At 40.9% G+C, this 20,967-nt stretch overlaps 1 protein-coding gene across 19 annotated transcripts in view; it reads right to left on the reverse strand.

The window, feature by feature from the left end:
* Positions 1-39: 39 nt before the first annotated feature.
* The window catches only part of TLR3 (toll like receptor 3), a 447,684-nt gene continuing 426,756 nt past the window's right edge, over positions 40-20,967 (reverse strand). For 16 of the 19 annotated variants that reach the window (XM_088832563.1, XM_088832565.1, XM_088832564.1 and 13 more), the window contains 5 exons: positions 20,392-20,459; positions 17,739-18,190; positions 16,032-16,223; positions 11,304-13,153; positions 40-10,533 (listed from right to left, as the gene is read on the reverse strand). In XM_088832563.1, the coding sequence (XP_088688689.1) occupies positions 10,305-10,533; positions 11,304-13,153; positions 16,032-16,223; positions 17,739-18,190; positions 20,392-20,422 (2,754 nt within the window). In that variant the 5' untranslated portion in view covers positions 20,423-20,459 and the 3' untranslated portion in view covers positions 40-10,304. Of the gene's footprint in view, positions 10,534-11,303; positions 13,154-16,031; positions 16,224-17,738; positions 18,191-20,381; positions 20,460-20,967 lie in introns of all 19 variants that reach the window. The other 3 variants (XM_088832566.1, XM_088832568.1, XM_088832567.1) reach the window with 1 other exon arrangement.

Here is a 20,967-nt window from a genome sequence, read left to right on the forward strand (position 1 = left end):
TGCGACCCCGTGGACTGTAGCCATAGTGTAGCTATTAAAGCAGGGACCAGGCTCCTCCTCAAAGGACACACAGACCAATACCTTTGAGTTCTTCCGAAAGAACTAAAGTCTCCACCCACGTGGAGGATGGTAACTTCCGGAACATCTCTTTTATCTCACCATCAACCAAAGAGAAGAAAGTCACACATCCTGTAGCCCTCACCCTAAGCCTATAAAAACATTTCGCTGAAAACCATTGAGGGGTTTGAGATTTTTTGAACACGAGCCACTCATTCTCCTTGCCTGGCCATTCAGTAAACCTCTCTCTGCTCCAAACTCTGCCCTTTCATTGTTTGGCCTCACTGTGCATTGAGCATGTGAACTTCTGTTCCATGACACTTATCAGTCTTGCCAAAGACTGATAAATTGAAATCTGAAAACATTTGCAGAGCCAAGGTAATTGCTGGGGGTGGGGGAGGGGGAGGAAAAATCCCTGACTCTTCATGAAAAACATTTCACAAACCAAGATGCTCCAAAAGAGGAATAGAGAGGAAACTAAAGAACTGGTTAAGAGTTCTCTAAAAAAAGCTTGCAACTGTAGAAGAGGAAGAAAATTATTTTTCTCCCTACACCTTAGGTTCATTGGCTGGGCCCTAAATAAAAGACTGACAAAAGAAAGATTAACAAGAGTAAAGTTAAGAAGCTTCCCAGTAAGGAAATAATATTTGTACGATTTTTCTGTAACACCAGCCAAGATAATGCATCAGCAAGAGAAATTGAAAGCATCTGGTAAAATATTGGTAACAAATACTTATGTACAAAGAATTCACTAAAGCCTAGCTCTCCACCTGAAGCAGAGCTCATGGCAGTTGACACTGAAACAGATCGAACCACTGGCTGGGATTGCAAAGCACATACTGATCCAGAGGAGGAAAGTCACCTGTAGCAGAGGTTTTCAGCTAGAGTTCGTTCCCCGTGGACAGACACTCCAAGATGAAGACGATAGTAGGAAGATGAGGAGAGGCTGAGCCCTGCCCAGATGAGAGACAGAGACCACATATTCTTCATTCTCAAGGTCAAGGAGAGCTTCCTGACTACCCTTGTACAGAAAGGCTCGGTGGAGGTCAAAAAGAGAGTGCTGATGTCAGTCTACCCATAGGCCTCTTCCCTGGAATCCATCTTGGCTAAGAGATGCACGCCCAGATGGGAGGACCTGAGCTAAACCAAACACAGACTCGGAACAAGGCAAAGCAAGGTGACTGGTGAGAGGAAACCCGGAAGAAACACTCCATGTAAGAGATTCAAAGTACCACGAGGGCATGACTCTCTGCCTCTGCCCCGTGTGCCTGCTCACAGGCACTCTTGTTCCTCCTAATAAACACTTGACTTGTTTCACTGCTTTCTGTTGCATTGTGGGAATTCATTTCCACAAAGCTGAGGGGCCAGGGGCCTTGTCACTAGCCCCTGGGTCAGTGCTGTCACTCACCTCCTTCCATCTCTGGTCAAGAATCAAAATGCTGCTTCAAGCTGCTGCAGGCTGGAGTGACTTGAGAACAAGAAGACAAGGGAAAAGGACTTCACGTTTCTAGGGACAGCAAAGTGTGGGACAGTAAAATCATGGCGAAAGTAATGGACAATACAGCTGCTTAGTGAGGTTTGTTAATGCTGACCTTTTCATGGTGCCATCTTATCTCTTCCTGCTCCTGGTTCGGGAGGTTGGGGAGGGCAGTGGTTTGTGGTGGGGGTTCGCTTTCACATGGGCATTTCTGTTCTGCTTTGATGCAGATGGTGGCGGGGGGGTTCACCTTCACATGAGAATTTCTGTTCTGCTTTGATGCAGACGGTGGTGGTGGGGATGGGGATGCAGATTGCTCATCCTGGGTGTCCTTTTTCTTAATTGCTGTCAGCTCAAAATGACCCTTACGCCCGTGTCACACATTTTGGAGTGGTCTACAAAGCACGACGGGCATAAAATATTCTTACCTTTGACTTATAGCACTTTAAATGTTTAAAGTTCAGTAGATTATAAAGGACACGATGCTTATAGTTCTGACTTTTAAAGTACAGCAAGAAAAGGCCACTGTGAGGAAAACTAGTTTTAAAAAGCACAGAGATAATTCATATGATAAATTTAAACAGTTTTCAAAAACGACAGCACTGTTGGGGACTGACTCATCAGTTTTCCAGGAATACAGTCAAGGACCTTCTCTCTTTGGACTCCTCCAGTGGTCATTTCTTTGTTGTTATGGTAACTGGCCATAAGCTTTCCCTGATTGCTTAAAGCCCTGTGGCCAATAAGCACATAATGAAAAGTGAAAGATTAAGAAGGGAGTCACAGAAAGGTGAGTTCAAGGAAAGTTTTGAATATTTTATTGATTTAGTTTTTAATTTGGCAATGTCACACAGCATGTGGGATCTTAGTTCCCCAACCAGGGATGGAATCTGAGGGCCCTGCATTGGAAGCTTGGAGTCTTAACCACTGGACCGCCAGGGAAGTTCCAATATCTCCTTTTTTTAAAAAAGATAATTTCCCATATAGCATGGACAAAATGTCATAGTGTGTTAATTACTGTCCAAGCTGCATATAAATAAATTTGCCTTTAAGAGGCTTATAAATATTATAAAAAATAATTATACACACACATACACACACACACACATTAGATTAGGGCTTCCCAGGTCACTCAGTGGTAAAGAATTGTCCTGCAATGCAGGAGACACAGAGGATGAGGGTTCGATCCCTGGGTCAGGAAGATCCCCTAGAGGAGGGCATGGCAACCCATTCCAGTATTCTAGCCTGGAGAACCCCATGTTCAGAAGGGCTCAACAGGCTATAGTCCATAGGGTTGCAAAGAGTCAGACAGGACTTAAGTGACTGAGCACACATGCATGCACACATTAGATAATAATAGACTATAATAATATATAATTGGTTTGTTTGCACTTTTGTGCCTTTGACTGTTGTGCTGTAATGAATCTGCTAATATCTCTTTGAGATCCTGAACATTAACTCTTTTGGATTGCTGACCTGAAACAAATGCCAGATATTTCTCCAGCAAAAACGAGCTAATTTGGGATCAGCATAGAATTGTAACTGGGGTCCATAACCAGGGTGAGCCACGTGCAAGTTCCCACACAGCAAGAGAGGGAGACCATCTTTCTTGGGAGGAAAAAAACCCAGCGAAGTAAGGAGAGCTGCAGTAAACAGAGTCCCTGACTTTTCATTGGCTGGGTCCTTGCCAGGAAAGAGAGTCTTTCTTTTTTCTGTTTGGCTCAGCTATCCTCAAGGGTATGAGAGCGCCCTCTTCTGGTCTCTGTTTATTAATGTTTTACAGGATAAATACCCAGAAGTGGGATTGCAGGATCATTTGATACTTGTTTTTTGAGGAATCTCCATATTATTTTCCATAGCAACTGCACCAGTGTGCAAGGGTTCCAGTTTCTCCACAACCTCATCAACACGTACTGTCTTTTGTTTTTTGTTTTTTTTTTTCAATAAAATCCATTTCAACAGATGTGAGATGATATCACATTGTGGCTTTGATCTGCAATTCCCTGATGCTGAGCATCTATCCATATACCTGTTGGCCTCATCTTACACCATACACAATAATCAACTCACATGGATGAAAAACTTAAACATAAGACCTGAAACTGTAAACCTACTAGATGAGAATACAGGGGAAAACCTTCAAGACCTTGGTATTGGCAATGATTTCACAGATACGACCCCCAAAGCACAAGCAACAAAAGAAAAAATGGATGAGTGGGACTACAGCACACTAAACACCTCTGCACAGCAATGAACACAATGGAAAGAGTAAACAGCAACCTACAGAATGGGAGAAAACATTTGTAAGCCGTATATGTGATAACAGGTTGTGATATTGTGATTCATAATATGTGTTTGGCCTTTGTTCCTTTCTGGCATGGAGCTAAAACCCTCGAAATTCTTTCAGTGAGAAGAGCAATGGGAGCAGCTTTTGTTATAACATTTGGTTTCTTGATTTCAGTTCCTGAAACACTTCAGAGCCATAAAAGTGAAGATACCAAGCTTCACTTTTCACCACAACTGGTGAAAAGTCCCTTTCCACCACAACTGACTTTAACTTAATGAGATGACGTGGAAAGAACCTAAGGATGGGGGCTGGGTGCCAACGGAGCTAGCATGTGATCAGAGGTTTGGAAATTTCAGTCCCTCCCCCACCTTCTGGGGAGGAGGGGCCTGACACTGATTTCAATCACCATTGGCCAACGATTTAATCAATCTTGCCCATGTAATGAAGCCTCCATAAAACCCTCTAAGTATGACGATTAGAGGGCTTCTGGGTTGGCAAACACCTATAGATTCAGGGAGAGTGGCTGAACTCCAGGAGGGAATGGAAACGCCACACCCTTTCCCCATATCTTGCCCTAGGCATCTTTTCCATCTGCCTGTTCCTGAGTCATATCCTTTTATAATAAACTGGTAATCTAGTAAGTAAAATATGTCTCTGAGTTCTGCAAACCAATTCAATAGCAAAAAACCAAACAAACAAACAAAAAAAACACCCAATAACCCAATTTCTAAAATGGCCTAAGGGACTTCCCAGGTGGGCCAGTGATTGAGAATCTGCCAGCCGATGCAGGGGACACAGGTTCAATCCCTGGTCTAGGAAGATCCCGCATGCTGTGGGCAACTAAACCTTGGACCATAACTACTGAAGCCTGCGCACCTGGAGCCTGTGTTCCGCAACAAGGGAAGCCACTGCAATGAGAAGCCTGCTCACTGGAACTAGAGAGTAGCCCCCGCTCGCCGCACCTCGAGAAAGAAGTGATGACCCAGCCCCAAATACACAAATAAATAAAAATGAATGATGAAAAGAACCTATTCAAAAGATTAACCAGAACTTCTGTTTCCTAACCTCAGTCCTGGACCATCCCTGAAATACCACCTTTCCTCTGTTAGACTCTGCTATCCTGTCCAGAACTCACCTGGTGACCCCTAGGAAATGTGGATCTGGTGGTGAGCAGGGGTGTTCCTCTCTCTTCTGAGCAAGGATTGATCTTGGGAGCACATGCCCTTTAAGGCCAGGGAATGCTGTGAGCCGCCAGAGATAAGTTACATCAGGAGAGGCTGCAGAATCACTGTTATCAGGAAGTCTAGAGGGATCCTGTGTTTCTCATCACTGCTTAGGTAACTGGGTCTCTCTGAGGAAGGCCGATCTCATTTGACCCAGTGTTTATCCCAGTCAAGGCTGCTTCACACCAAAACAACCCCAGCAGAACAGCTCTTTAAATCACCCTGCACCGAAGGGTTATCTTCAGCAAACGAGTGGAGAAAAGTCTCCGATCTGAGAGCCCTCCTCTGAGGCCACAGCCAAGACAAAGCCCTTTCTTCTACCAGGGCTTTGGGTTTGCACAGATGCTTGCATCAGTAACGGTGGGTCGTAAGGTTGTTCCCTCCTGTGACCCCTCCCAGGCATTCCTGGTGTTTAGCAGCCTGACCCTTCCCGTCCAAGAGTACTTGATCTAAGATAAAGTTCTGTAACTCATCCTATGGAGGAAGCATGTTTAGGAAGCTTGTAAGTTTCAAGGGTTAGGTCTCTTCAGAGGAGATACTGGCCCCAGGTAGCTGAAGTGCACATCAAAGGGATGATTTCAGTGATCCCAGATTCTTGCATCTTCCCATGCATGCTGTTTAATCGTTCAGTCGTGTCTGATTCTGCAACCACACGGACTGTAGACCTCCAAGCTCCTCTGTTCACCAGATTTCCCAGCAAGATAACTATTGTGGGCTGCCATTTCCTTCCCCAGGGGATCTTCCCAACCCAGGGATCGAACCCTGGTCTCCTGATTGGCAGGCAGATTCTTTACTGCTAAGCCACCTGGGCAGCCCATACATGGAAAAGCCCTAAATTTCTTAACTTGAGATATCTGATTTTCTTTAATTTTCAAGTATCTTTTGACATTCAGACTACATGGTCTTTGTTGTAAAACTTCTCTGAAACCTGGCCGTTCCCTTCGCCTCCATGGAGCAGTTCTCTCGGGGTTACTTGAAGTGCTGCCTCCCAGGCTTGAAGTTCTAAAATTTCCCGCCAAATAAAACACGACTCAACTTTTAGGTTGTGAATATTTTTTAACTCGACACCTGCTTCAGTTAATCTCCCTCCAGGAGTCTGTTTACTGGGGAACTGACTTACGATAAAAGTGAGCTAAGAATTCAGAACAGGTTTTCCAGGAATTCTCACACAGAACTGGAAAAGTTTTCCATCACTGAAAAGTGCCGTGACCCCCTCCCTCATGACAGTTTGTTAAGCTGGTGGGGGGAAAGTCACAGAACCAGTTTTTCCCCTGAACAGTAATATGGATTGAAGCTTGGTTGCAAGAGCTAAGAATGGCTGACATATCACCTGGTGTACTTAGTAACTAGTGATCAATCATCATGCTATATAAAATACAGATTTTATGTATTTATTGGGAAAAAAATAAACACTTCAAATCCCCTTGTGTTATGTGAGAGTAAGTCTGGCTTGTGTGGACTGTGAAGTTACAAGTTATGCTCCTCTGTTCAACCAGGTGTCATGTAAATCGAAGTCACAGACCCCAAGAGGGAATTTTATGATAATTTCTCGTTTTGCGAATAGAAATCCACCAAGTTACAACTTCAGAATGCCTTAAGTACTTCCCTGGTGGCTCGGTGGCTAAGACACTGAGTACCCCATGCAGGGGACCCAGGCTCCATCCCTGTTCAGGGAGCCAGATGCCCGAATGCCACAACCAAAGACCCTGTGTGCTGCAACTTGGACCAGCCACGGCTACATAAAAATAAATATGAGAAACGAGCAAAACCAAAACAAACACAAAATACCTAACCCCTTAAATCTAAGCTCTTCTGCTACGCCCTCCACAATATTTCCATCCTCTGCATACCCTGACTGTGTTCCAGCACCAAGCCATGTCTCCCTCCTTCCCTTCCACCTTAGAATTCATTCTGCCATCTTCCTTGTCACTCACCAAAATCCTTCCTTGGCCAAGTCCATCTCTGAGCATCCCTTCCCATCTCAACTCCTACTGCCCCGTTTCCTACAGTGCATCTCAGACCCAACTGTACCCCACAGTGCTTAGCACAGGGTTAGGCACATATTGGAGAAGGAAAGGTCAGTCCACTCCAGCATTCTTGCCTGGAGAATCCCATGGACAGAGAAACCTACACTCCATGGGGTCCCAAAGTGTCGGACACGACTTAGTGCCTAACTACAGGCACATCTGGCTAGCTCTTCAATGAATATGATTTTTAAATAGCTATATTAATGTTTCATTTTCACACCAAAAATTCACCTGTTTTAAGTGCATGATTCAATAATTTTTAGTAAATTTACAGTGCTGTGCAATCATTAACCACAATCCAATTTTAGGACATTTTCACCACCCCCAAAAGATCTCTGATGCCCACTGTCTCTACGGTTGGCAAGAAACTTATTTGGAGCTCTTGATTTGGAACATCTTTACATTTTCTCAGGATGGCCATCACTTACTACTGAGACCCTTTTATAAATAATCCAAGGTAGACATTTGAAAAAGTAGACATTGTTAAGTAGATGGTGTTGAAAACCTCTCCTTCTCACAAATGGATTGCACCTACTTCTTACTGCAGCCTAAAAGGTGTCATTTTTAAATCTCAATACCTAGATTTATTTCAAATTCCATGTTGTTGATTCAGCTGGATTCTGCTCTGAAAGTGAAAATGGGAAGGAGTTGGGGTGAACGGTTTACACGATGACATTCTGAGGGCATTCAGACAAGTCAGTTCACCTGTGGAAATTAGGTCAGACAAACATCCTTTTCTGTACTCCCTTTGTCTTGAACCCAAGGGGGATGGACTCCCCCGAGAACAATTAGAAAGGTCAACCTGCAGAAGAACCGGGTGCTGCTTCCTGTGTGGGTCAAACACAAGTTAAGGCTTATACCTTTTATTAGTTATATTTATATTCATATTTATATTTATATTAAACTGGTCATCCCTTGTACAGCCTAACCTCATAAATATTAAGCAACTTCTAGAAAATGACATTTGAGCTCAATTTAAATTGTGCCCCTGTGATCAGTGACTTCATAAACAAATAAACAAGAGAGAAAAAGCAATACTACTTCCTGCTTTGCTTTTCACAAACTGATAATATATTGATAAATTCATAATAATAATAATAAATAGACCTCAAAATGTTTCAATGAGGTTGGGAGTATGGATAGATATCATACAAAGTACATCAAGAAAAAAGCAGTTGTGATTTTTATTTTATGATGCCAAAATAAAACAGGATTCCTTCACAGATGGGCTTCCTTGGTGGCTCAGCTGGTGAAGAATCCGCCTGCAATGTGGGAGACCTGGGTTCGATCCCTGGGTTGGGAAGATCCCCTGGAGAAGGGAAAGGCTACCCACTCCAGTGTTCTGGCCTGGAGAATTCCATGGACTATACAGTCCATGGGGTCGCAAAGAGTTGGACATGACTGAGTGACTTTCACTCTCACTTTTCACAGTTAGAAAACAAATCTTTACAAAAAACAATACAACTAACATCTCAAGTGTAAGGGTGGCATATAACGAGAGAGAAAATGAATTCTCCATGTACCCACATCGTTGTAGATTTCTTCAGAACCAGCAGTACAGCGAGTGCACTTTCTTTAGGGTTACATGAACTTGCCCTGACAATGCAGAACCATCTAACAGTTCTGTGTGTGTGTGTGTGTATATATATATATATATATACGCACAGTTAATATGCAATACAGAATATTTAAACCAAATCTCCAAAATGTGACATCTCACATGCTTCCTAAATTCAGCAGACAAATGAATGCTTCAGATACAGAAACTATCTCAGCATGATCATTTCAACTCTCCCTTAAATTTGAATACCAGAACTATAAAGGTTTTAAAAAGCTATTCATGTCAATTTCCAATAATTAGACCCTTTTTTTCCTATACAATGAAAGTAAAACAAAATAATCGTAAGCAGTAACTTATACACAGGATACTTTTTAAATGGTTATAATAATATAGTCTACATGAATATATTATACCACAATCATCATCACTATAGGAATAGTTCAGTTCAGTAGATCAGTTGTGTCCGACTGTTTGCGACTCCATGGACTGCAGTGTGCCAGGCTTCCCTGTCCATCACCAACTCCCAGAGCTTGCTCAAATTCGTGTCTATTGAGTCGGTGATGCCATCCAACGATCTCATCCTTTGTCGTCCCTTTCTCCTCCCGCCTTCAATCTTTCCCAGCATCAGGGTCTTTTCAAATGAGTCAGGTAGGAATAGCTAAGATTTTGTTAATCGTTATAATTGTCAAGATCGGCAGGCAGAAAATCCCAGTGGAACCAAGTGAATCAGCCAGGGCCATCTCCTGAGTCTGTGACCAGGGTAAAACAATATTTTGTTTCCACAAAGCCAATCTACTAATTAACCTTTGGGAAGTAAGCCTTCCTGAAACACTTGTAAGCAAAAGAATAGTTTCTTCTAATGCCTCAGAAGTCCAAATATCAGGAAACATAAGTATTCATTAAAACATTTATTTTATTAAGTAATCAAAATGAAGAATAAATGTTTTTTTTCCTGAGTATATGGGATTCCCAGCTGGCACAGTAGTAAACAATCCCCTGCCAAGTCAGGAGGTACAAGAGACACTGGTTTGCTCCCTGGGTCGGGAAGATCCCCTGGAGAAGGAAGTGGCAACTCACTCCAGTATTCTTGCCTGGAAAATGCCATGGGCTGAAGCGCCCAGCCATGAGGTCGAAAAGAGTCAGACACCCAACTCAGCAACTCAGCACACACACGTGTGTACTAAAGTGGCATTTAACATTTAATAAAGTCAACACTGCAACAGGTACCACTAAAACACAAGGTTTTCAGTTAAAAAATTGCTGCAATTAAACTCTTAAAAATATTGGTGTACATTTTACCCTACCCATTAAAAGTCATATTTTATTCTGAGTGCATCCAGAAAAAAAATAACAAATATAATTATCATAAACCCTCATATACTTCTAACTTTTTTTAAATTGAGGACGATTTCAAAACTGTTTTCACAGGCCTCAGTAACCTGTGTGTTTGTTAGTAAAAGATACTTATATGTTTATATGGGGTCAGATTATGTCAATTGGTAATAAAAGGCCTGAAATAGGGAGACATATTTCCATAGAAGAGACATTGTGGTGATATTCTTACTTATGAATATGAACAAACAGATTTATGTTACTGTCAAGGAAAATGTAAATTTACCATGGAACTTTTTTTAAATTAAGAAACTTACTCCTTTACTTTAGTCTTTAAATAAATTTAATGTACTGAATTTCTGGACCCAAGTGCTACTTTCAATTTATGATGAAAAGCATTTACCCGTTCTTTCTGAACTGGCCAGTTCAAGATGCAATGAGATTTAAACATCCCTCTTCGCAAACAGAGTGCATGGTTCAGTTTATAATCCGGAATCTCCTCAAGAAAGATCAATATAATGGAATCCAGATTTTGTTCAATAGCTTGCTGAACTGCATGGTGAACCTTGAATCTAAGTTAAAAACATTAAGTCATATATGAATACACAGTTTTTAACAGCCCAAAGCTCTAAAATCTAACATTCTCCTTGTAATTAACTTTAATCTTGTCACTAAAACCCAGGTTATGTTTCTTTTTAATTTTATTTTTAAAATACTTTGAGTTGTGAATAATAACGTTAGTAATATTTAAAAGCTCGATTCAGGGGCTTTCCTGGTGGTTCAGGGGCTTCCTTAAGGACTCAGCTGGTGAAGAATCCGCCTGCAATGCGGGACACCTGGGTTTGATCCCTGGGTTGGAAAGATCCTCTGGAGAAGGGAACGGCTACCCACTCCAGAATTCTGGCCTGGAGAATGCCATGGACTGTATAGTCCATGGGGCTGCAAATGGTCAAACGTGACTGAGCAACTTTCACTTTCTTTCTGGTGGTTCAGAGGCTTCCCTGGTGGTTCAGTGGTAAAGACTCCACCTGCCAATGCAGTAGACATGGGTTTGATCCCTGGTGGGGGAACTGAAGAGTTGGACGTGCCTGAAGTGACTGAGCAGGCACTCATGGGGGAGCGAGGATCCCACATGTTGTGGAGAAACGAGGCCTGCATGCTGCCAGCTGCTGAGCTCTCGGACCACAGCTAGGGAGCCAATGCACCCCATGATGCATGGACAATCCCAAGTGTCACAACTAAGGCTGGACACAGGCAAATCAATAAAATAAAATTTAAAAAAAAAACCAAAAGCTCAATTTAAAGATAAGAATACATTTCAAATGTCATGGTGTTCACCTACCTTTTGCATAATGGATCTTTCAATAGATTCTGTGTTACAACGAAAATAATTTTTCTGCTCCTTCTGATGCTGTTCACAATTGCTTCAAGTTCAAAGACACCTGCCTCAAAGTCCCTTTCTTCCAGACAAAATCTGAGAGTATGATCTTCTTCCTCCATTGGGGAGAAGTGCTTCCAGACCCAATCCCTATCTTTATAGGCATGAATTATATATGCTGCATATTCAAACTGCTCTGCTCTATCTATTTCTTTGAAACCGAGAACTCGATGCACTGAAACATTCCAATAAAAAGATATCCTCCAGCCCTCAAAATGGATGAGCAGTACAATAAAGATAAAAATCAAAAGGATATTGGTGTTAATCATGAAAAGGAGTTCAAATGGGGCACTGTCTTTGCAGGGCGATACATCAAAAAGCATTACTGGGAAACCATGGTATTGAGACGGAGTGTTGCAGAGGTAATGGTTCGATAGTTCAGAGATGCTGGTATGGGTACTATTAATCCAATTAACAAACCAGGCAATGCTTTCACAGGTACAATCAAATGGATTAAAACGCATATCTAAATAATTCAGGTTCCTGAATGCTAGCCCAAAAACAGTCTTTTCAACAGATGTTATGAGGTTCTTCTGAAGGCTTAATGACTTTAGTGACACTTGATTATCAAAGACAGATTGTGAAAGGATATTTAAATTATTCATTCCTAAATCAATACTCTTCAATTCACGTAAGTCCTTGAAGGCTTCCACTGGGATCTCATCAAAGCCATTAGACTCTAAGTTAAGGATGTGGAGGCGAGAAAGGCCCTTCAGAAACTGAACAGGGCCACCAGGGTTGGCATGCTTCCAGAGCCGAGCTAAGTTGTTATGCTGCAAATCCAGAATTTCTAGTTTCTCAAGACCCTTCAACAATTCATCATTTATGTTGGCTATGTTGTTGTTGCTTAGATCCAGAATGACCAGGTTCAGAAGAGGGTGAAAAGGCGAAGGGGAGCTATCCACATTTTTCAGGGCCACCCTTCGGAGCATCAGTCTTTGAAGGCTTGGAACTGAGGTGAAAGAGTTGGTGGTCAGTTCTAGGTATTTGTTGTAGGAAAGGTAGATTTCGACAATATTGTCCAGGCCTTTCCATTCCAGGCCTGTGAGTTCTTGCCCAATTTCATTAAGGCCGAGGTCAAGCAACTCCAGGTGCCCCAACCAAGAAAAAGCACCACTCTGAATTTTTGAGATTTTATTTTTGGTTAGGTTGAGTAGGAGCAGAGGGGAACCAGCGAGCGATAGAAATGTCTCATTGGTTAAAGTCCGCAAACTTGAGAAGGAGTTGGATAGACTTAAAAATTTCAGCCTCACCAATCCCGTGAAAGTATTTCTTTTTATGCCTGGAAAGTTGTTATCTTCCATGTTGAGGTACTCCAAACATTTTAGCCACTGGAATGAAAAATCGTCAATCTTGGGGAGTGAAGCCAGTGAAATGCTTTGTCTAGTAAAAGACCGTCTCAAGTTCAGCTGTCTCAAGTTGGAAAGCCCATAAAAAGAGCGAGAAGACAAATGCTCTATGTTATTATACTCCAGAGAGAGGTGTTCGAGATGTGGAAGCCAGGCAAAGGAGTCATCAGCCATCACACGTAAGGAGTTACGGGAAAGGTCCAGCGTGGTGAGATTCGTCTGCTTCAGTCCATTGAAGGTCGTGTGGCTGATTGTGTCCAGCCGGTTGCTGCTCAGGGACAGATTCTCAATGCTTGTATTTGACAATTCCAAGCAGAGCTTCTCTGTGAGACTGGGGCTCAGCTCAGCATTGTTCAGAGAGAGGCCAGATAATTTTCCAATGGGATGAAAACACCCAGGAAAGAACTAAGAGTGAATGGAAGAAGAGGTTAATAATCAAAACACAGCAGAGTCTGTATGACCCTTGGAAAACAGGCGCAGCGCTTCACTCACCTTTCTTTCCTCTTTCACCACCTCCTCTGGGTTTTCTCTCCATCCCTGTCTGCCAGCTCCTTCCTCTGTGCCTGGGTCACCTGCCTCCTGCTCCAGCCTGTACTCCTACTGGTCACTGGCTACTACTCAGCACCCACATCTTGGCCTCCATGCCACTTCTTCAGAGGGTCTTCCCTGATCTCCCAGACTAGGTTAAACAGCTTCCCTGGTGGCTCAGACAGTAAAGAATCTGCCTGCAATGTGGGAGACCTGGGTTTGATCCCTGGGTGGGGAAGATCCCCTGGAGAAGGGAAGGGCTACCCACTCCAGTATTCTTGCCTGGAGAATCCCATGGACAGAGGAGCCTGGCGGGCTACAGTCCATGGGGTCACAAAGAGTTGGACACGACTGAGTGACTAACACACACACTTAGTACTTTTACTTCACCACACTGAGTATAACTGTAATTAGTAAACTCTTTGCAAAGTAAGCTCTGGGGCAGATGCTGTTTCTGTCTTGGTAATCACTGCTCTCAGTGAACACAGTGGAATGAAGGAGTGGATTTTATTACCACCCACTGACTGAAGTGTTCACTGACATGCACTTTCCCGTCTGTGACTCTGAGCTCCAGCGACACTCTCTGTCTTTCCACCAAGGTTTCTCCTGACTATTTCATTATCCTGTTTCCATCTGCCTTCCGCTCTGTCCCTGAGTCCCTCACCGGAAGTCTTGGCTGCCCTGGGACTCAATGCTGGAACAAGAGGGCAGAAGGCAGGAGAGAAGGAATCCAGAGAGGATAGATCGAGTCTATTGGGAGAGCAAAGAGGCTCTGGTTTCTAACGTGTCACCTCTGTGACCTTAGGGCTAATGGAAGAAATAACAAAGACATGGAAAAAAGTGTGCTTTATCCTAACTGAGTCAAAATACAAAGCAAGAAAATGATTAGATTCAGCTCAGTCACTCAGTCATGTCCGACTCTTTGCGACCCCATGCGATAGCACACCAGGCCTCCCTGGCAATCACCAGCTCCCGGAGTCCACCCAAACCCATGTCCATCGAGTCGGTGATGCCATCCAACCATCTCATCCTCTGTCGTCCCCCTCTCCTCCTGCCCTCAATCTTTCCCAGCATCAGGGTCTTTAATTAATTAAGGGTCAGATTAATTAAGGTAAATCTATATGATAGGGTTATTTTGCTGTCACTAAAATTAAGTTTTTGAATAACTCTTAATGACATAGAGGATACTCATGACATGATATTAATTTTAAAAGGCAGGATGCACCGTCATCCTCAGAGAAGCAATACAGCACAGCTGGGAAGAGTACATGCCCTGGTCTAACATTTCTAGAAACCCAGCTCAGTCACCAGCCCATCACCTGAGATTCTGGGTAAGTTCCTTAACTTTTCCTCATCTCGATTTACTCTTTTTTTTCTTAAAGTTATTTATTTATTTGGCTCTGCCAGGACTTAGTTGTGGCATGCAAACTCTTAGTTGCATCATGTGGAATCTAGTTCTAGACCAAAGATTGAATCTGGGCCCTTTGCATTGAGAATGTTGCGTCTTAGCCACTGGATCGCTGGGGAAGTCCCTCAGTTTACTCCTGTGTAAAACCATGATAAGCATAAGTTAATTACAGAACTGTATAAAGTTAGGCTGTATTCCTTTGCTAATCACCTGAAACTAGCACAACATTGTTAATCGGCTATATCCCAATACAAAATAAAGTTTAAAAAAAAAGAACTTGCCACAATGCCTGACACATAAGTACTGTAGGAATTTCAGTTGTTGTTGTTATTTCTTTTATTACATGAAGAAAAGCTGGATACAAACATATCCAAATTCTAACACTGGTTGTCTTGGATTGTCGGGTTTTGGATGATTTTTTTCTCCTCATTACTTAACATATTTTACATTTATTTATTTATATATTTCTACAACAAATGTTCTAAACCAAAAAACGCTGTTCAAAATGAACACAAATAGCTTGCATAAGATATTTAATTATTATCTCAGGATAATTTCATTCACAGTCTCTTTTTTTTATCTGAAAATCAACATAGTTTTAAAAAAAATTGATTTTGCTTAGAATTCCCAATACTCTTCTTGGCTTGTAAGGAATAAAATACAGACATACCTGTACGCAAAAATAATTAGCAAGTTGATGGTCATAGACCCAAGAAAAAAAGAAGGTTAGGTTTACTCCGTTATAGGAAGATGTTTGTAAAAATATAATGCAAGTTATCATTTATCGAGAACTTCCTACATGCCAGAGACTGTGCTAAATTCTTTGTCACACAACCCTATGGGGAAGTGTAATTACTATATCCATTTTAGATCTAGGGAACTGGAGCAGACAGAACTTGAATCATTTGCCCGATTACATAATTACTAACAGATGAAGCCCAGACAGGAAATCAGCTAACCCAACTCTAAAGTCTGTGCTCTTAACCATCACACTATTATTAACTTTTCCAGGGCTTCTGTACAATAGGTAGCATTATTTCCACTCTATAGGCAAGGAAGCTAGACCCAGAGAAGCATGTAAGTGCCCCAAGGCCAAAGTTCTGGTCTGTAGTGGACCCTCCACTTCTTTTTGACAGCACAGCCCCAGATTCTGGATTCTAACAGCTACCAAACACACTTCCTCGTGAGGCTGACATCAATGGCCCAAGGCAGTATGTGTGAAGGATTTCTGGAAAATATGACAAAGGTTATCATCCCTTTCTCATCTCCAGCTTTAGATTCTCATCTGTATGAGACAATTAGGGTCTGCCCACACTGAAAAGTACAACACAGGAATTTTCACCTTACCTCTTTGATTTGATTTGATGACAACTCTAATCTTTTTAAAGAAGAATTGCCAAGGAAACCAAGTTCTTCTGGTGTTAGTGAAGAAATTTTATTATTTGATAATAGAAGCTCTTGGAGGTTTTCCAGTTGGAGTTGAGTTCCTAATTTAGTAGATGATAAGCCATTATGAGAGAGGTCTAATTTGATTAAATTCTGAGGAGAAAAAAAATATGTATGTAAGTTATAGTCTTGGCATCAAAAATGGTTCTTCTAAATGTACAGGAATCTTAGAAATAACTGGACAGCAAAATAGCACAACTCAATTACTCTCTAGAAAACTGACTGTAGGAGTAATAAGAAATCCTGATTGTTACTGAAAACACCATTGCTACAAAGATGAATTTCTTAATTCAAAGAATTTACTTCTCTTCCAAAATATACGGACAAGTTTTATTTGTCATGATGTAAAGAATATTCATAATAAGCATGTTACTTATTTATAATAAGCTTTCATTTATGATGTTAGAAATATTCATGTGGCTTATCAAACATATAATCATGCATTAGTTTTGAATCTAAACAACAGAAAAAAAGTTGAAGAAACAGCATCTTAAGAGGCATGAAGAGAATGTTACTGGCCATGAAATTTTAAAAGAATTTTTATATTGAGGAATATTGGTGGTTGTGTAAATTTTGCATCCTGACTAGTACAGAATACTAATTTTTATTTGTTTTGTCTGTGCTTTGGGATGTTTTTACCATTTCATGTTACTTTTGAATATGTAAACTTCCACTCAGGTAAAACATAAGGAAAAGTGGATACATGTTAGGGAAAAGTCTTACTTAATGTCTATTAATAGCATAAGCCTTCAATTTATGCTTTAAAAATAAAAATAACATCTTGCCAGCAATTAACCAGATTTTGAGGTCTTTGGGTCCAAAGACATTTCATCCATATCAACATCAGGCACAACAAGAAAGCATTTCAAATCCTCAGCTATCCAGTGAATCATTTTATAAATATGTCTAAGCATATTAAATGTGTTCATTATTCTTGGTATCTAAGGCCAAGGGATGCTCAGTTTTTGTTAGCCTACAAAATGAAGAAAACAAAGAGTTCTGAAAATAACTTTAATATAAAACAGCACTTAATACTCAGATTTAAAGACACAAGCATACATTTTGCATAGATTTACAATTCAAGAAAAGTGCTGACAGGAAAAAGGTGGTAGCCACTGGAAAAGCAATAAGGTAGAAGATTTTGCAAATCAAAAGGAGATAATTTTTAGTTGAACAATTTGCTTTATCATGCATCAGTTTGTTAACTTCATTTAAATCAGATTTTGGACTCGACACTTTTTCATCACCACAGGTACTAAATCAGCAGTACTGAGAGTTTATTTGCCTTTCATCATGGGTTATTCTGATTCGTCTCTGGTCTCCACATCTTGTATCTAAGTTCTGCTTCAAGTGGAAGGATACAAAAGAGGGGAGTTCTTCAGAATTAAGATTGAAACTGATTTAAGACAATATTTGCTCTTTTGAAAATATTTCCAATCATAAAGGCCATATTTGAGTGTGGGGGCCCCCTCTTCCCATTTATGTAGATCAGACTTCTCATCCTTCACCTTGATAGCTACGAAGACTAATGATGCATAAATGATTTGAAAACAATATTTGATAATATATTTTTCATTTCTTACATGAAAATACTCATTTCCTTCTTACCTTCAGGTTTTTAAAGGGATCGTTTTGAATTTTCTGGATTGAGTTGGACATTAGATGGAGTTCAGTCAAATTCATGCAGAAGATAAAGGTTTTATCAGAAAGCTGAGATATCTCATTGTGTTGGAGGTTCAAAATTTCCAACCAAGGGAGACTTTGACACAGTTCTGGTTCCAGCTTTGAGATGGAGTTAAATCCCCCATCCAAGATAGTAAGTTGGCTATATCTTGTAAAATTGGCAGGTGGCAATCTTCTGAGTTGATTATGGGTAAGATTCAACACAGTTATGTTTGTTGGGAGGTCATCAGGTATTTGAGTCAACTTCAGATGACTGCAATCAGCTACTTCATGTCTAACAGTACATTTGTTGGCAGAAGATGTACACAGTATCCAACAGGTCAACAGTCCCGAAAAGAAGCAGATATGACAAGGCAAAGGCCTGCTCATGATTTTGCCTTATAAAGAAAAGCATAGAAATAATGGACAGCATTAATAACATACACTTTCATATTCATTGGTTTATTCCTTGTAATAATATGCAACCAAACGTGACTATGTATCTTCTTGATACTCATAACATTTATGATAAACAAGTATGTTTTATACAAGTAATACATCAAGTGGACTGAATCAGCATAAAAAGGTCACAAATGGAACCCACAAACGCTCCCCTTCCATGGTGACTCAGTGGTGAAGAATCTGCCTGCAATGTGGGAGACCTGGGTTCGATCCCTGGGTTGCGAAGATCCCCTAGAGGAGGGCATGGCAACCCACCCCAGTATTCTTGCCTGGAGAATCCCCATGAACAGAGGAGTCTGGCGGGCTACAGTCAATGGGGTCACAAAGAGTCGGACACAACTGAGCGACTAAGCACAGCACGTGGCACAGTTCCAACCTTCCAAGGTAAACCTCTTGACAGCTTCTACTTTTAATTCTCATGGTCACTTACACAAACCTGAATGATATGCTTATGTTTCTATTTCTTTATTTCCAGACTTTAAGTAGTTTCTTCCCACTCTCCCCCCCACAAATAGGGAACATAATTATACTATTTCCTCATCCTCTTCACATTTCTCCTTAGTTATTTTTATTTCATTTAATCTATTGTTACATTTCTCACTTTAAAGCCTATTCCTAAAACTCTTCTCCTAGTACCATAAGGGTAGGACCTCTCTTTACCAGTTTATAGGCACAGTCCCCAAAATACACTCCCCTCCTTGTCTAGGTGACATTTACTGCTTCCAGAAGGGCAACAGCTAGAGATCAGAATTACTGAGAAGGATTAAGCCATTTATAAAACATGTAAGGACTGAAAGACATTCCCAGATCTGAAGATAACACTTCATCTGCTAGAAAAGACTCCCCAAATGCCAGGCAGGGTGAGTGAAAAAGGAAAAATACACATACTCTTATGAAACTTCAGAATGTGATCACTCACCAAAAATATCCTAAAACTCTCTAAGGAGAACATATGATCCATTACTTTCACAGGAAAGAGATCCTGATTGCTACAAAGCTTTTCACCAGCAACATCAGTCACTAGAAAACAATAGTGATAAGCTTTCAAAACATTCATGGGGAATAATTTTGAGCCTCAAATTTCATGTCAGGCTGAACAATTAAAGATAAGGGGAAAAAGCATTTTGAGATATGCACAGACTCAGTAAGTTTATAACTAAGCAACCCGCATAAAGGACTTTAATTCTAGAATGTACTTCAGTAAAACAAACAAAAACACAGCGAGATAATGAGATGAGAGTGAAGAGCTGACTTTTCATGAGGTGTCATAGAAACAAAGAAAGGCTGAAAGAGAGGAAAAGTGGACTCACTGAGCCTTGCCATTTTGGAAAACTTAGGATTACACATTTCACTTTTCCAAGTGAAAGACAATAATGTTGGGGAAATGGCGTCTGGAGCCAGGCTGCTTAATCCTTATTTATAGTTTGGCTTGTACAGTTTGGTTTGTAAATTCCCAACATTTTCCCCAAAATTTATGCAGACACACACTAACATGTAATCCTACTTGAAAATTTGGAGCCAGCTTCCCCAAACCAGTACTACCTGAGGCTGACCAACCCACACTGACTCATTTCTGACCTTTCTACACTTCTGGACATTGTTCCATGTCTCATCTTCTTCTGTTTTCCTCTTTAGGCCAAAGAAAGCTATTTGCTTACTCCTAGGAAAGCCTGAATATTTTCTCATAGTCAGATTCATTATAGAATGTCTGCCCTTATCTCCTCTCTAGCCAAAAAGACCGAGAAAAGGAGATAAGTTCTTTAAAGCTCAGAGGGCTTTGTATCTTTAAGAAAAGATATGATATTTTTGTTTAAGAAGGCAGTTGCAGAAGGATTTCTATCACCTCCTCAGTGTGATTTCCCACCACAGAACATCACAAAGAAAAAGAATACCACACAAAACGTTTTCTCATGTTAACTAGAAATTGCTGCTGTCACTTTTCCTCTGTGTTACCATACACTTCTCCTCACTCCTTCATACTCTCCCCTTTCCTCTGTTCTTGTTGAATGATTCTGACTCCATTTCAAGCACCAGATCAAACAAAGACCAAAGAATGTTAAAACCAATGTGATTCTAGCTTTATCCAACATGAGAGCTCCTATCCCAATAAGAATGTAAAAAATATACCTTCACTTACTGTGACACCAGCTGACCGTTCCTTTCTTCATTAGTCCAAATCCAGTTCGTTTTCATCTGGGGAGTGTGCTGCAATTTTGAAAGTGAAACTAAAGTTAAAAAAAAAAAAGACAGCTTTTCTACTTGGTACATTCAAAAGAAAAACATCACAGACTCAGAAGTGTTTTATATTGCTTCTTTAAAATGTCTTTTTTTTTCTTTTTCATGTACAGTCCCTTGGGTTTTATTGAAAGGGTCACAGACACAGTGACAGAGAATGTTGAAAGAATTAAGACTTTACCCTTTGATATGAGCAGAACTAATAGTCCAGAGGTTGATGAATATCTGACTGAGAGTGAATTCCTCTATTTATTTTTTTTTTCCAAACCAAAGTCTGATGCATGGCTGTCAGAAATCTAGTAGAATATGATTAGAGGAACAGAAAAAACCCTCAGTCCCTAATTAAATCTAAGTACTTGAACTGTGGTGTTGGAGAAGACTCTTGAGAGTCCCTTGGACTGCAAAGAGATCCAACCAGTCCATTCTAAAGGAGATCAATCCTGGGTGTTCATTGGAAGGACTGATGCTAAAGCTGAAA

Source organism: Moschus berezovskii, chromosome 26 (genome assembly GCF_049115385.1).
Source record: "Moschus berezovskii isolate FMDL1 chromosome 26, NW_MosBer_1.0, whole genome shotgun sequence".
NCBI classification, from domain to species: Eukaryota; Metazoa; Chordata; class Mammalia; order Artiodactyla; family Moschidae; genus Moschus; species Moschus berezovskii.